The 16799-nt window shown below is 34.4% G+C and overlaps 1 protein-coding gene across 4 annotated transcripts in view; it reads right to left on the bottom strand.

Annotated features, from left to right (window-relative positions):
• Trmt11 (tRNA methyltransferase 11 homolog) overlaps positions 1-16799 on the bottom strand; it is a 42911-nt gene that overhangs the window by 16401 nt on the left and 9711 nt on the right. For all 4 annotated transcript variants that reach the window (XM_042702316.1, XM_042702442.1, XM_042702501.1 and 1 more), the window contains 4 exons: positions 11470-11550; positions 8219-8383; positions 5513-5585; positions 5266-5397 (listed from right to left, as the gene is read on the bottom strand). In XM_042702316.1, the coding sequence (XP_042558250.1) occupies positions 5266-5397; positions 5513-5585; positions 8219-8383; positions 11470-11550 (451 nt within the window). The remainder of the gene's footprint in view (positions 1-5265; positions 5398-5512; positions 5586-8218; positions 8384-11469; positions 11551-16799) is intronic.

Here is a 16799-nt window from a genome sequence, read left to right as displayed (position 1 = left end):
CCACATGCTCAGAACTTTCACCACTCACTTACCAATCAATGTTCATACTACACTTCACTGGATTATCAGTGGAAGGAATTCTCTTGAAGTCTTTCTCTGCCTCCTTCCTTACAGCTTTCCAACAAGCAATAGCCACTTAGGCTTTCTCTCCTCTAATAATTGTGCAATGTACATTACATAGTTAGAAATATATTTCTTATAAAAGCAGTTGACATTTAATTTTGATTTTTGTATCATGAATTTTTAACATGAAGGTGCATCTACTACACCATGATAAATACTAAAATAAAAAACGGAAACAGAGAAGACACAGCTTTGACTTTAAGCTTGGAAAGAGCAAGATCTGTGAACACTGAAACAATGCTTGTCAACGTTAGAAATGCACCTTGGGCGATGAAAGATAAACAGAGTCTTGCTACACGCTGTAGTCCTGACTGGCTTTAAACTTGCAATACTCTGGACTATATATATATATATATATACATATACATATATAATGTATATAACAATATATATTGTATATAATATAATAAATCTATAATATATATTATAATATATAATGTATATAATATATATTATACATAATGTATATAATATATAATATATATTTTATATATGTAAAGTACCTTATATATAAGTGCCTTTTATAAGTATATCCTATACACAAGTCAAGTAATGAGTATATTTCTTTTTGAACAGTGTCACCCCTTTTAAAGAAAAAACAAAGGTAAACAAAGGAGGAGGCTGCAATGCTTGGTAAGAAATGTACGCATTATCCTGCCCATGTAACTGTAACTCCTCTGTACAGTATGTTCACAAATAAAATTAAATTAAAAAAAAAAAGAAAAAAAAATCTCCTGAGTCTGATGTATTTTTATTAAAATATCACTTAAGCAAAAAGATATAAATTCCTTCTACATTGATATCCTTTGCAAAAATAAAAAAATTAAAAGCACAAAATCACTATGTTAAATAACATTATGATATGAATGTGGCCTATGCTCCTGCTCTTCCTTCCCCCACCCTTCTTTCCTTCCTCACTCACTCCCTTTCTCCCTTTCTTTCTTCTGGTCCTAGGATTTAAACTCAGGGCCTGAACATTGTCTCTGACCTTTTTCACGCAAGGCTAGTCTCTACCACTTGAGCCATAGCTCCACTTCTGGATTTTTAATGGTTAATTGGAGGTAAGAGTCTTGTTGGCTTTCCTGCTTGGGCTGACTTCAAATCATGACCCTCATATCTCAGTCTGAGTAGCTAGAATCATAGGCGTGAACAGCCAGCACACAGCTTGGGCCTTCTTTACCTTTTCCTTTTGTACCCCTGGGTGAACATGAACCACAGCATTTGATTAAATAACATATTATCATATTCTAACATATTAGAACATCTTCTTAGTCTGCTCCAGTTTTAAGCATAAAGACACATCATGTGGACTGTCATCACCACTAAGAAACTTGTAATCACTAATGTATTATAATCTCTCTGTATCGACAGAAGATTGATTCTAGGACCCCCCCCCCATCCCTGAAAGATACAATAATACAAAGATGAACTAAAATGGTAAGGTGTTTGCACATAACCTATGCACAATCTTCTGGATTCTTTAGACCTTCTATAGATTATTTATAATACCTAACACAATGAACATATAACAAATATGGTTGCTATGCTGTACTGTATAAATAATGGCAAGAAAAAAAATCTCAGATCAGTACAGATACAACATTCTCAGGCCTAACTATATTTCCAACCCCACAGATAGGGAAGGACTACTCTACAGTAACAAGTCATAACTTAACAATGTTCCTCTAAATTACTATAAAAAAAAAAAAAATCAAAAAAAATCTTAAAATAGTATTTAAAAATTCCTTACTGTGTATTTACTTACAGATCATACCGATGGGGTATTTGCAAACTGTTAGAAGCTATAAATCCATATTATGCCTGGACTATTATGGTATTATCTTAATTCTCTATTTTTATTACTGCTTCCCTACAGGCTAAGTTACCTACTTAAAACTAACATCAGCCAAAACAGGCAAATGTAGAGATGGATCAGTGATTGCCCAAGGCAGAAGAAACCGTGACTGCCAATATCTACAGAGCTTCTTTTGGGGTGATGAAAATATTCCAGAATTAAATAGTGTTGATGGTTGCACAACTTTGTGAATATAATAAAATTCATGGAGAAGGGGAAATTTCAAGGAATATAAATTTTATCCATCTTTTTACTTATTTGGTATTTGTTTGTGATACCTCACTATCTACTCCAAGATGGCCTGGAACTCCCTATGTATCCCAGGCTGATCTCAAACTCAAAATTCTCCTGCCTCAGCCTCCTGAATGCTAGAATTAATGGTATGCGCTACTATAATTTGTCTCTTAACTTATTTTTTAAAGCAAAAATAACCATAGAGGCCTCTAGCTTTTCATTAAATCAATACAGGTAGTCACACATTTTCCTTTGAACTTTCATGTAATTACTTCCTAAATGACATTTGTCACTTGAGAAACAGATTCTAGGCTGATTGGAACACTTACTGAAAATGGTTTAAGTAATCACTCCTTCCTATTTACTAGATAGGAGATGGAAAAATGTTTTCTTCACTGATCTGAGACATGATCTTCCAACTATGGGGCATGTTACTAGGCACTCTGGTCATATATTTTAAATTTTCAAATTGGATAATTATGGGGCACAATGTTATGTTTTGATGTATGCAAGTCATTACTTTTACCAATGCTAGCAGTTGTGTTGCCATTAAAGGTCATCTTTCACAAATAAACAGTTTCTAATCAGCTTGAGAGCTATTTGTATGTCATGAAGTCAGGTATCATCGCTCTATGACATAAAACTTGAGCACACAGCTATACACATTCATATCACATGCATGAACCAACTTTTGTCTCTAAGGACAGAACCTAAATGTTCAGTTATTTGCAAGGAGACTTACAAAGTCTCTTGAAATGTCTGTAAGAACTACTATAGAGCATGGGGAAAGGACTGATTACCTCTCCTGAGAAGTGGCAGAAAAAGTGCCAAGAGTGATAAGAATTATGCCAGTCCTTGGAAATGACTAGAAATGTACTAGATGAATTAAAAAAGAAAGGCTGAGAAACAGAATAAACAAAGTGGGACAATATAAAGGATACCAAGTATTTTGATGGTGGAAAAAAATCAGACACAATACAAAGTCTAAACTGCAAGAACAGAGAAGTTTATAGGTACTTGTTTCTTCACTGTGATTTAAATATCAATGAGAAAATCCTTTAACAATTATCAGCTCTCACAATTTCTCAACTACAACTGAGCTTTTATCTAATTGTGCTTTTTAAAATGTCTGAGATTAGATTAACTATAGTGGCACTTGATTATAATGTGCAATTATTTTTTAACTTGCATCAATTAACAGGATATGAAGCTGTATTAAGGTACAATTTAAATCAAAATTTTAATTCTTAAGTTAACAAAATCTACTTTTCCAGTACAACCTAAGTAAATCCTACACTATTTAACTCAGAAGCAAGAATACCATTTCAAACTTTTGCATATGATTTTACCCTTAAATTCTTCTTCATATCAAGAAGTTGTTTCATTTTGTTTTTGCTTTGAGACCGGATCTCAAGATGTAACCCTGGACAGGCTTAAACGCAATCATCCTTCCTCAGTTTCCTGAGTGCTGGGATCAAAGGCAAGGACTACCAAACCCAGCCTGACACTGTTAATTTAAAAAGAAAAATTTAGGATGGTATACACTGAAAGTGAGTTAAAGGAAAAAGCAGTGGCCGTTGGTTTGTACCTATTATAGTCAGAAGAGAGAAATATAAGGAAGAAGAGATAGCAAACAAATACTAGTTGTCAAGCAGCATTTGGGGGAAAAAAAATGGTGGGTAGAGGGCTACAATATGATGAATAGAAAAGGTTCTGTAGATATTAAAACATTTTAGAATACATTTTGTCTAGGATAGCAATTGGTGGGGGGTTTTTCATAGAAATGAACATATATGTGCCTTTTTAAAAATATTAGTAAAATCTCGCCTATCATTTCACACGTCAGTTATGAGATCTATCAAACAAGCTGTTGAATTACATGAACATAGCATAAGAAATAAAGAAACAAATTAGCGAAAGCTGGATAGTTTTTAATTTTAGATGAGTCATTTCAGCCTTTGAAATTCATTTTCCTCATTTCCAAAATAAAGGGTTAAAATGAAATTTTCACTGGCAACGAAACTATATTACCAATGCTGATAAACAAATACATGACTACAGGTAAGCCAGTCATTTCTGAAACAGTTTGTAAAAACAAAAACCACACAGCTTCCAAATGCTGCCACTCACCACTATAAAAAACACAGACAATACATCACTGTCCTCAAATTCTTTTGAGCAAGTATAAACAGAAAATGCAGGAATTAACTTGAAAAAAATTTCCAAGACAAATTGAAGAAATTATGTTTGAACTTGATACTATCTTTACATATCTTGTTCAAGCATTTTATCCTTCACTGCTGATGTACATACCCATTTATTCCTTAACAGTTGCTGAGTCATAAAACTCAAACCAATGTTTGAACTGAATAGGACTATCATATACCCATAATTTTTAATTTGGTCTTAGCTTTAAAAAAAAAGATTTACTGAATTCAAGGTAATTACAATCCCTTACATGCAAACAATATGTATGAAAGTTAGCATTAGAAGTAGCTATACACAAAGCCCTCAGCTAAGTTGCTAAAAATTACTTATGTTTGAGAGAGGCAGAATAACTACTGAACAACTAGAATATACTAGGCTCTGAGCTAAGATTGGGTACAACAAGGGTTGGCAAACTTTTCATGTGAAGAACCAGAGGGTGAATAGTTTAAATTTTTGTGAAATTTATATATATATATATATGTATATATATATATATATATATATGTATGTATATATATTCCTGTTATATATTCCTCTGTATGATATGCTTTGGACAACCTTTTAAAAATGTAAAAAGTAATCTTAATTCAAGGACTTTACCAAAACAAGTTAAGAAACATACTTGGCTCACAAGCTAAGATCGGACAATCCCTGAAATAAACATAAATGATATAAAGACCTTTGATAAAAAGGTCAAAACAATTGAGTCAATAAGAGGAAGGAGACTGTTTTTTAACATATATGTAAGTAAACAAATGTTATCAATATATATTAAGTACAAAAATAACAATAAAATTAGAGATAAAAATCAGGATGTAATTGAAGGAAAAATTAAGATCACGTACTCTGGTGTATACACTGGTAACCAATAGACTAGTCTTCCCCCTAATACAAGGGTCTCAGCGGCAAAGTTCAATAGGTCAAAAAACATATCACTCAGGTGATAACTCAAGGAAACGGGAACGTGGCTTTCTGGACTAATAGAGAAGACAACATTTCAAAATCAGTGAAAATTTTAAGACTGCTTAAGCAATTAAAAATAAGAAATATGGTCCTCAAAGTAGATTCTTGTCATACTTTCATTTCTCTTACCACTTTTCCATCCCCTTTGGTATTTCTTTCTGTGAACCTGTTCTTCTTGTAGATTCTCGGATACCATACGGAGCTAGACAGAAAACACAATACAGACAGATGAAAGTAACCAAATTTCTAATGAGGGGGCAGATAAACATCATGTATCTCCATATGTGACACCCAGAAGACACAATACCATCCATCTCTACATGACTTCAACTAAGCATACATAACATAAAATGTCACATAAGCAGGAACTGTATTCTTCAAAAATGTCAATGTCCTAAAAGATAAATTAAGTTTGTGGATGTATTTTAAGGAAGGCCCAAAAGAGGGGCTGGGAAGGTGGCTCAGTGGTAGGGTGCTTGCCTTGCATGCATGAGGCCCTCAATGTGATTCCTCAGTACCACATAAGCAGAAAAAGCCTGAAGTGGGGTTGAGGCTCAAGTGGTAGAGAACTAGTCTACAGCTGAAGAGCTGAGGGACAGAGCCCAGGCCCAGAGTTCAGGCCCCACGACCAACAACAACAACAACAAAAAAAAAAAACCAGTAAGGCCCAAAAGATATTATTACTAAATATAGGACCTGACTCTGGAGTGGATTTTTGTACTGAATTTAAAAAAAAAAATAATATAGACTATTGAAAGGTAATCTAACAAAACTAGATGACAAACTGTAGATTAAAATATTATATCCACTTACTGAATTAGTAACTGCACTTTGGCTCTCTAAAATGTTATTCCTGTTCTTAAGAAATACACACTAAAATTATAGGGGTAAAGTACTACAATGTGCCTAACTCACTCTCAATAGAGGGCTGAAATAAAAGATTTTAACTTTGCCATTATTTAGAGATTTAGTGTCAAATTCTATAGAAAAGGCGGGTCTATTCTTACAGACCACTGCAAAAGCCCAAGACCTCATAAAGCATGGAAAAGTAAGTTGTCATGTACTTTTCTGAAGCTTACTGGGTTTACAAGCTCAGTGGTTCACAAAACTCCAAATTTTTTCAAGTCTTTAACAGAGATGCCAGTGAAAATAGGCACTACAAAACCACAAAAGCTCCAGCACTGTTCTTTCTGTTAAGGATCGTTTTTGCTATTCGGGGTTTTTTTTTTATTGTTCCATATGAATTTTTGGATTGCCTCTTCTATTTCCTTGAAGAATGAGGTTGGAATATTGATAAATATCACACTGAATTTGTAGATAGCCTGGAGAAGTATTGCCATTTTCATGATGTTGATCCTTCCAATACAAAAGCATGGGAGGTTTTGCCACTTTCTAAGTTCTGTTTTGATTTCCTTTTTCAGGTTTTTTAAAGTTTTCATCATAGAGGTCCTTCACTTCTTTGGTTAAGTTAATTCCTAGGTATTTTATTTTTTGCGAGGCTATTACGAATGGAGTTGCTTTCCTGATTTCAGCCACACTTTTCTCATTGTTGGCATACAGAAAAGCCATTTATTTTTGAGGGTTAATTTTATACCCTGCTACTTTGCCAAAGTTTTGAATCACCTTCAAAGTAGTATGGAGGTTCCTCAAAAGACTCCACACAGAGCTCCCCTATGATCCAGCAATCCCACTTGTGGGCATTCACCGAAATGATCACAAACAAGACCATACTAAAGCTACCAGCACAACTATGTTTATTGCAGCATTATTTACCATAGCTAAGATATGGAACCACCCCAGATGCCCCTCAGTAGATGAATGGATCAAGAAAATGTGGCAAATATACACAATGGAATTCTATGCCTCCATCAGAAAGAATGATATTGCCCCATTTGTTAGGAAATGGAAAGACCTGGAAAAAATTATATTAAGTGAAGTAAGCCAGGCCCAAAGAAACATAAGTCCCATGGTTTCCCTTATTTGCAATAACTGGTATATGTCTGAGACAAGCAGAAATGGTCAGATAAGTTGATGATAGGCGAAATGAACCCCAAGATAAGGATTCTAAGGACTCAAATGTTTTTTCTTTCTTGCTTTTGTTTCTAACATATGTATAAGATGATTTCTTTGTTGCTTTGTATCCCTCCCCCACAGTATAACCCCTGTTTTCACTGTATTTAATGTTGGTATAATTTGTGGAGGGGAAGGGAAAAATCAAAGTGGTTAAGCAGGGATACAGGTGGACCCATTGCAACAATGAGATGTACAAGACGTTATGTCGAAAAACGAACTTTATAACTTTGGCTGGAGGGGGGAGGGTTGGTGGATGGGAAGGGATGGGAAGAGGAAACAAAGGAGGAGGCAACAACGCTTGAAAAGAAATGTATTCATTACCTTGCCCATGTAATTGTAACCCCTCTGTACAGTATTTTCACAATTAAAAAAAACACAAAAGCTTGCATCTGGAGAAATGTGTGGTATCTGAAACTCTTGAGATTTGATACCATAAGTATAAATGACACTGTAGTGCTCGTTGGTATACTAGTAGCTAACTGTAGTCAATATAAAAGCAAATATGCATCTCAAAAGATAGCATGAAATGAAAAGAGGGTGGCAAATTAATATATAAGGACATAAACACAAATAGATGACATATGTTAAAAAATAAAGCATACATTCTACTTAAATTAATAACTTGCCTCACATTCATAATTTCCTCCTCTTTACTAAGTGAAGAAGGAATATATACATATACTCTAAGACACTCTGTAGGTGAAAGATAAATGACTTCAGAAAACTAATCCCATTCCTACTTTTGTATAAAAATAAACTTACGATCGGTAATAATTGCATCAAAATATGCAAACTTTCTCCAGGAAGGTTTAGCTGCATCTGAAACCAGGACATCGAGGTAATACTTCTCTAAACCATATTGACGAAGGTTTGCCCTGATATTTTCATCTGGTCCTCTCCATTTCTGGTTTTTCCTACTAGCCTTTCCTAAAGAGCAAGAAAAAGCAAGGCAGAGTATTAGATCAGTCAGAACATTTTTATTTCTTGTTGTTTGTCTAAACATAGTGCTTTAATTCACTAAACCCATTTTCATTCACATAAAATTTGCTTTTACTTAAAAGCTTAATTTGTGAACAAAACAAAATATTTTTAAATTTTTTAACTGCAAAAACAGTTTTAAACAGTAAAATGTACCAATGTCTAATTGATCTTGTTCTGTCACCTTTCAATAAAAGTGTCCTAAAATATTCAATACTTCCTAAGTATAAAGTATTTACTGGGTGAGCAGAATATGGCCTTTTCCTGCAGCAATAAACAGTCCCATGAAGAGAGAGGACTGGATCAGATATATGAAACAGAAATGAAGAAAGCTAACTTGGGAAACAGCAGCTGTGACCATGAAGAATGCAGGCAAAATGGAAACATTACTGATGAAAAGTGGGGGTTGAGAGATGGCTGAAAATGTTCAAAGCTTGCAGCTTAGGAGACATAAGTGGAACCCATGATTAGATCAGAGAAACCAGAAGGAAAAACAAGCTTAGGCAAACAGCTTGAGATAATCATTATATACCTTTAGGTACTTTCAGAACGTTCAGATAGTCAGCTAAAAGAGATAGAAAATCAGTAAGCTCTGAAGTCTGGAACATATACACAGAGTGATATCAGTTTATAAACAAGTTAAATGTGTAAGAATAAGTGACATTTTTTTCTTGACCTAGATGTGAATTACATGAGAACTTATTCTATAGTTATTCTTATACATTGATATACTCTCGTATTATGACCTATTTGATGATAAAAACAAAACTTGAAAATCAAAAGAATGATATGACTGAATATCATGCAGTCTGATAGGAAGAGGGGGCAAAGACAGATGACTGGAGAGGAGCAGTATGTAAACAGAGATCAAAGGAAATCATAAGTCTTAAGGAGACAAGAGATAAAACAGAAAAGTAAAAGCACCACTTGATGAAACATTGTCTAGGGAACCAAGGTTTATGAAGGTCAATAACTGTTTTCAGCAGAACAGTAGTCATAGAAGCTAGAAACTAATGGTTGAAAGAGAATGAGAAAAAAAGAGAAATACTAAATATTCAGGAAGCATTTTGGCAAGAGAGGAAAACAAAGGGATAACTAACAGAGGCCTGTAAGATTAATAGAAAAGGCCCTGATCTTCCAAAGTGGAAGAAATATAAAAACATTAGAACATTAGAACACAGGGAGAACTGAGAACTTATTAGGAATTGGATATAGTCTGAAGAAATGATCCTAAATCTGAATCCAACCCTTACAGACGTCCTTACAGCAAATAAGCTGCATCTACTAAAAACAGACCGGAAGTAGTCCCCTGCCTACCCTAACATACTGCACGCAAACACTATCCATCCCTTTCTGGTGAGCCTACTTATGTATACTGTTACAAATATTAACTCATTTTTCCTCAAATTTCTTAGGGTCAAGGTGAGAAAAAAGGTCACCAGTACAAGTACTGAGTGAAGAATGATACAAGCAGCAGGCATCAGTGGCTCACACCTGTAATCCTAGCTATTCAGAAAGCTGAGAACTGAGACTCACAGTTCAAAGACAGCCCAAGCAGGAAAGTCTGTGAGATTCTTAGCTCCAAAGTACCAAAAAGCCAGAAATGGTGCTGTGGCTCAAAGTGATAGAGCACTACTCTTGAGCAAAAAGCTCAGGACAGTGCCCAGGACTAGCACAAAAAAAAAAAAAAAAAAGGATTTAAGCTACAATATAAAGGAAAAATCTTGGTATTTTGATGTTTCAGATAAAATGAAATATATAATTTAACTCAATTCCATCACTAGTGAAATCTTTGTAATTTTAAACATTTACTGCAATTGCCTCAAAAGCAAAATAGCTTCTTTCTTATCTCAAGTGAATCTCAGTTAAATTTACTGTCATCTAAAGCATTTCAAAGATGTGTTAGTCAGTTACAAAAATGAAAACTTCTGTTACTTGTCTAGCATGTAGTAATCCAATATGCACTCAGTGTAGGATGACTGACTAAATGGATGATGAGAATCTTAAACATACCTTGCCTACTTCATAAAAACAAAACATTTCTTACTACTACTGTAAATAGCTCTGGGACATGAAGGGACTTTTTGTTACTCATACTTGTGTTTTCCCAAATCATTTTGTACCCAGTAGGTGTGGAATGCAGACATTTAATTAAATTTTACTGTAAAAAAAAGGGAAAACTATATTTACTGTAAAGTATAGTAAATTTGTGTTTTAAACACTGAAATATCATAGAGAACAAGTTTATGATTTTTTATGAATAGTATTTATTGTAATTGTGTTTTTAATATATATTTTAATTGTAAAGATATTGTACAGAAGAGTTACATATACATGAGCAAGGATGAGTCCATTTCCTATCGAGCATTGTTACCCTCTCCTTTGTTTTTCCCCTCCCCATCCCTTTCCTCCCCACGCCCTCAACTCCCCTCCACCACCCCAGCAAACTTGTAAAGTTCATTTTCAACATCATTTGTACATCTCATTGTTACAATGGGTCATCCTCTATCCTCATTTCATTGTTGGTGGGAGTGTAAACTTGTTCAACCACTTTGAAAAGTAGTATGGAGGTTCCTCAAAAGACTCCACATAGAGCTCCCCTATGATCCATCAATCCCACTTCTGGGCATTTACCCAAATGATCACAAACAAGACCATACTAAAGCTACCAACACAACTATGCTTACTGCAGCATTATTCATCATAGGTAAGCTATGGAACCAACCCAGATGTCCCTCAGTAGATGAATGGATCAAGAAAATGTGGTAAATATACACAATGGAATTCTATGCCTCCATCAGAAAGAATGACATTGCCCCATTTGTTAGGAAATGGAAAGACTTGGAAAAAATTATATTAAGTGAAGTAAGCAAGGCCCAAAGAAACATAGGTCCCATGGTTTCTCTTATTAGCAATAACTAGTATATGTCTAGGACAAGCAGAAGTGGTCAAAAGCTATGTACAATTTTATGATTTTTAAAGGTGCATTTGATTCAAGAGTAAAAACTGTACCACTATCTGCAAGTTCTACTCACCCAAGCCATGAACTGTGTTGTAGTCTATGTCTGTCCCATATACATATGCACCAAAATGAGCAGAAGCTATCAGAAGGCCACCTGAAACATCACATAATTATCATCTGTTAACCAGAAAAGTAACACACTATTGCTTCTTTCCCAATTAAATGATCCAGAGTCTTAAACACTAGCTTCGGGCAGAGCACCCCAAAACAACACCAGTCCCAGCTATACCTTTGCAAGCTTTAAAATAAGAAAAAAGGAATAACCCTCTAAGCTCAACTCACCAAACTGGCTAAAAATCAGTCTATTCTGGCACTGCTACTTCACACACACCACATAGAGAACATTAGCTTTTTTTGGGCAAAATAATGTATTTTTAGGCATTTTTATTTTATTTTGAGGTTTATGTAAAAGTACCTTTTTTGCTTCCTTCTTTAAAATAAGCATATAAAGCTACTTATACAAAGAGCTATAAATAAGTAAATTTTGATAATTGAGCTCAATTCCCATTAAATCAGTGTTTCAAATAACAAAAGACACCGTAATTCCTATGTAGAATACCAGTTCTACAAGTTAATACATGTTCTATTTTAAAATATTTTTATATGGTGAAACAACCAAGTAATTATCTTTGGTAGAAACTAAAATACAAACTTTTAAATAACTATTATCAAACATGTTTTATCATTTGTAAGCATAGAATAAAAACAAATGTCCTAAGACAACTTGACCACTCTTAAATAATTTGATAGATAAAACCAATTCAATCACAAAGTCATAATTTTTAAATGAAATCCAAGGAAATACAATCACAAGGTTAAAATTTTTTTAATGACTGCACTTTTCATTCATATTTTTATTCATTCAAATTAAAATGCTTTTTATTGCTTGAGCAAATCCTAACTAGCTCAATATACAAAGTTCTGTCATCTAGTTGAAGTCAGAAATGTATTTTTAGACTACCGATCTGCACAGATGTGGACAAAGGACAAGGGATTCTTTTCTTACATCTTTTTGAAATGTAACCTCAGCAGTCCTAAGATGGGTAGTGTGCCTCCGGAGGGTCAACATCTACAAATGAGTCATGTTCCTTTCATAGCTACTTAAAGCACAGTCTGGTAATGTTACTTAGAATTACTTTGTTCATAAAAATAAGTCAGACTAGTTTTGATGAGAGCCCTTAAGGAAGAGAAATGGAGAACTGAAAGTACAGCAGAAACCAAAACAGGTTCCTCTCTACCTACTGAGTGCAATCATGTGATCTCATGATTCATAATTCGGGAAGGAGCTGTAGATGATGACTTGGAATACTCACAAAGTCATTTCACCCAAATCAGGAATTACTACAATTCTGCCAATTAAGGCAGATACTCACCTAGAAGAACTAGTTGTCAAGGGGAACAGATAAGCTTTCCTGTGCTTCCTTAAACAGAACCTTATCCATTTGGTTACAGTGAGTTTTGAGAAGACCCAATTTACAGTACACTGCTGAAAGGAGATGAATAATCTGTTAGACTACATCTGTTAGTTAACTTTGTGCCTTTTAAGCTTTTAATTTAAGATAAATTGCAATAAATTGGCTTCTCTGAACTAGTGACTGTGAACTCACTGTTAATCATTTAGTAGTTCTTTAAGTTGAAACATTTTTGCATTTCATTATACCTCAGCTGGAGTTTTCTTAGAAGCTTTTTGGTAGAAAAAGGGACAATAAAACAAGAGGGTGAGATGTTGAGGAGGCAAGTAATGGGTCTCATCATTTCTTCTTATGTTATCAAAGGTAAAAATACCTCATAAGTGATGTAGACTAACAACTCGTTTCAATAGCTCATTGCTTAAAGTGGAACCATTTTTAGGTTAGGGGAATATCTTATTAGCAAAAAAAAATCGGGTAAGTGGACTTTATTTCATGACAAAGAAATTAATTCATGATTTTTATCTTTAGAGAATTAAACAGAAAGATTCAGGAACAGAGGAATACAAAAACTTGTGGACACAAAATGAAGCAGATAATGTTACAAAGACCTACTGAGACACACTAGCCTCTTTTCTTTCCTGTAGTCTGATACAGGACTAAGACAGTTTCCTAACACCTGAGTCCTGTGGCTGTCTATCCATTTTGCAATGACAAAATTCAGAAGGAACTATAAACTCTTTTTCTTATACCTATGAGTCATTTAGAGGTCAAGAAGGCCAAGAAATATGTATTAGTATCCTGAGTATATTCTCATTACTAGAAGAACTGACTTAAGAGATAAAAAAGAATCAAACCTGCAGCATCAGAGCCTTATTGCTACTTAGAACAAAGAAATATTCATTTATGATTTTAAGCCTCAATTTCCTTGTTGCTACACCAGCTGCAAATTATGAGTATTTTTTCAAATTAGCCAAAAAGGAAATTAGAAAATCAATTCACAGTTTAATTTTTAATCATCAGCATTTAGTATTAGCTGTACCTTAGTCTTTTACCAAATAGGAATCTAAGTGCTGAACAAAATAATAATAAATGATATCCATTGTTTATGAAATGTCTATCATCCTAAAAATGGCAACATCCTAGGAATATTATCTAATTATCTACGTCATTTAATCTTCATAATCATCACAACTGCCAGCTTAAAGAAGATGGAATTGTAATCCAGACAAGTAAAGAATCTTGCCCAAAGTTAAGTATTAGGTGTACGTAAATATGTCAAACCTTATCCTATGTGATCTTTCTTTATACTATGCTAACTCTTTTGAAGTCAGCACCAACTGTAACAAGAATTCATTAGCTTGCTTCTGTACTTTGGATATTAAATAACTTCCCCCTCCCTGCAATGTGTTAAAAGCTTTGTGTCCTCAGGTTGGTGCTAAAACTCGAAGATAGCAAAACCTATAGGAAGTGAGGCTTAGCTGGAGGTCATTGGATCATTGTGGGGTATGATCTTGAAGGGGACTGGGAAACTCTAGCCCTTTCTTCTTTCTCTTCTTCCTAGCTATGAGATGAGCAGTTTGCTCTACCACGTGCTCCGCACACTGCCCTCTGGCACCCAACAAGAAGCAAACAGCAATGTATCCATGGACTGAAACTGTGAGCCAAAATAAATCTTGTCTCTTTATAAGTTAATTATCTCAGGTACTCTGTTACAGTGAGAGAAGGCTTACTAACATACCAATTCAATAAACAATAGCAGATTTGATACTAAACAACCTGAAATAAGTAAAACAATAAGTGAGTAACTGTGTATAGCATATCAAGTCTTGTACCATATCACAGAAGGACTAGGCCATTATAGGTATTCTGTACATTCATGATGATTATGTCTTTAGCTATTCTCATATCAGAATAGTAGCATGTTCTAACTGCTGAGAGCTGACCCAATGGTATATATCTTTCCTGTTTGAAAAACGGAGGCATATATTATTTTTTTAAAAATTACAAGACTGAAATGAGAATATGTTTGCTAAAACAGAAATGAAAGCGTGTTTTCTGAGGCTCATAATGTCATTCTAAAAACATAGTAGCAAATTAAAAGAAAAAGCAGAGGTATTGAGTCAGGGGACAATTTCTAAATTATTCTATAACCAGAAAATCACAAGCACTGAGTAACCCATGGGTACAACTGAGAGACTGCATACATTTCAACTTGGTACCATCAAGGTAGAAAAGGGAAGCCAGGAGCTGATGGCTCATGCCTGTAATACTAGCTTCTTAGGAGGCTGAGATCTGAGGATCATTGTTCGAAGCCAGCCCAGACACAAAAGTCCATGAGACTCTTATCTCCAATTAACCATGAGAAAATCAAAATACCTCAGGGACAGCACCCAGGCCCCAAGTTCAAGCCTCATGACTTGAGAAAAAAAGAAAGATGGTAAAAAGGAATAGCTATATTTGAACTTTAAAAATTCTTTAAAAATAAAATCAAAAGTAAAAACATCATCAAATATTTTATGATAACCTACGGCCATGAAGGATGGCAGAGAAATATTTATTTCTCGAATCCTTCAGAAGGTACTATCTGTTTGTGTTTGTGTGTGTTTGTATCAGTTTCTTAACAGAAAAACTAAGACTCCACCAGAAAACAGTGAAGATGGGGGGAGAGGGGATAGGAAGAGTGACTCTCCTTTCAGTGCACCTTATGATACAGTTCTACCTTATCAAAGCAGTTAACGTTCTATATACTTAAAAACAGAATAAAACAAAAACAGGCAGGAGATTAAAAACCTAAAACTAACACCTAAGAGCAAACTGAAACAAATGATCCAACTAAATTTTAAATGAAGAAGAAAAAAAAAAAACCAAGAACAGTATTTAGCTTTATAGTTCCTTAGGGTAGATAGTGGAAAACATATTTTGAATTCTGCTTTTTATTTTTGATGGCACAGACAGAAATTCTGCAACTATTTTAGATATATTAGAGAATAGCAGAGAAGTGCTAGTGTGGACAGCAGCCAGGGTTCTTCCTATAGTAGCAGGTACATACAAATATGGGAATGGGGAAAACAAAAAAAGACATTAAGGATCAATATTCTTACTAATATTGCAAGCTACACTATAGCTATGTGGAAGCATACATCTATATTTTAAGTAATTTTTGTTGAGATATTTGAGAATGGTACAGAAAAATAATGCTATGTATATGAACAAAACTAGAATAATGAGAAGCAAATGAAGCCAAATGTTAAAAACAGCTTACAGTGGCTTAGACTATATGTGCGCTCTTTCTTCTACTTTCATTCTTATAACTGTTCTATAAGTTCGATGTTATTTCCAACAGAAAACTTAAAATATGGGAGCGAAGACAACACTTAGGGTAATAAAGACAGAAGAAAAAACAAAAACAAAAACAGCATGCTGAGGGTGGGAAATATGGAGATACTAGTAGAGTAAGGTACAGAGACCCCCTACTAAGGAGCTAATTCAACAACCAATACCGAAAATTTTCACACTGGTTAGAAATCTCTTGATGAGAAATAATTTCTTCCTAGTCATCTATGGTCACATTGTGATATAAGGGTTGGCAGAAAAAGACCTAGTACGAAAAGCAACACTAAAAAGAGGTTAAGAGTGTGAGTTCTAGTTTGACTACATAAGTTTCAACCTTTGAAATACATATATTGTGCCCCTTGGCCATATCACTTAAGCTCCCTCTCCTCCTTCAGAACATTTTAATAAGTATCTCCATATTAGCTGTCCCAAGAGTTAAGTTAGAGAGTAACAGAGTGTACAGCCTAAATTATGACATATTTACCATTCCACAAATACTAGCATCGTATCCTCATTGCTCAGAGAAAGATGGCTAGAGGGGGAGAAACATTAACAATACACTGAATCACCTGGGGTCAGTCAGAACAAATTAAGTATG

This window comes from Dipodomys spectabilis, unplaced genomic scaffold (genome assembly GCF_019054845.1).
Source record: "Dipodomys spectabilis isolate Male_0828 unplaced genomic scaffold, ASM1905484v1 ptg000001l, whole genome shotgun sequence".
In the NCBI taxonomy this organism is placed as follows: Eukaryota; Metazoa; Chordata; class Mammalia; order Rodentia; family Heteromyidae; genus Dipodomys; species Dipodomys spectabilis.
This window is presented reverse-complemented; position numbering and strand designations above follow the sequence as displayed.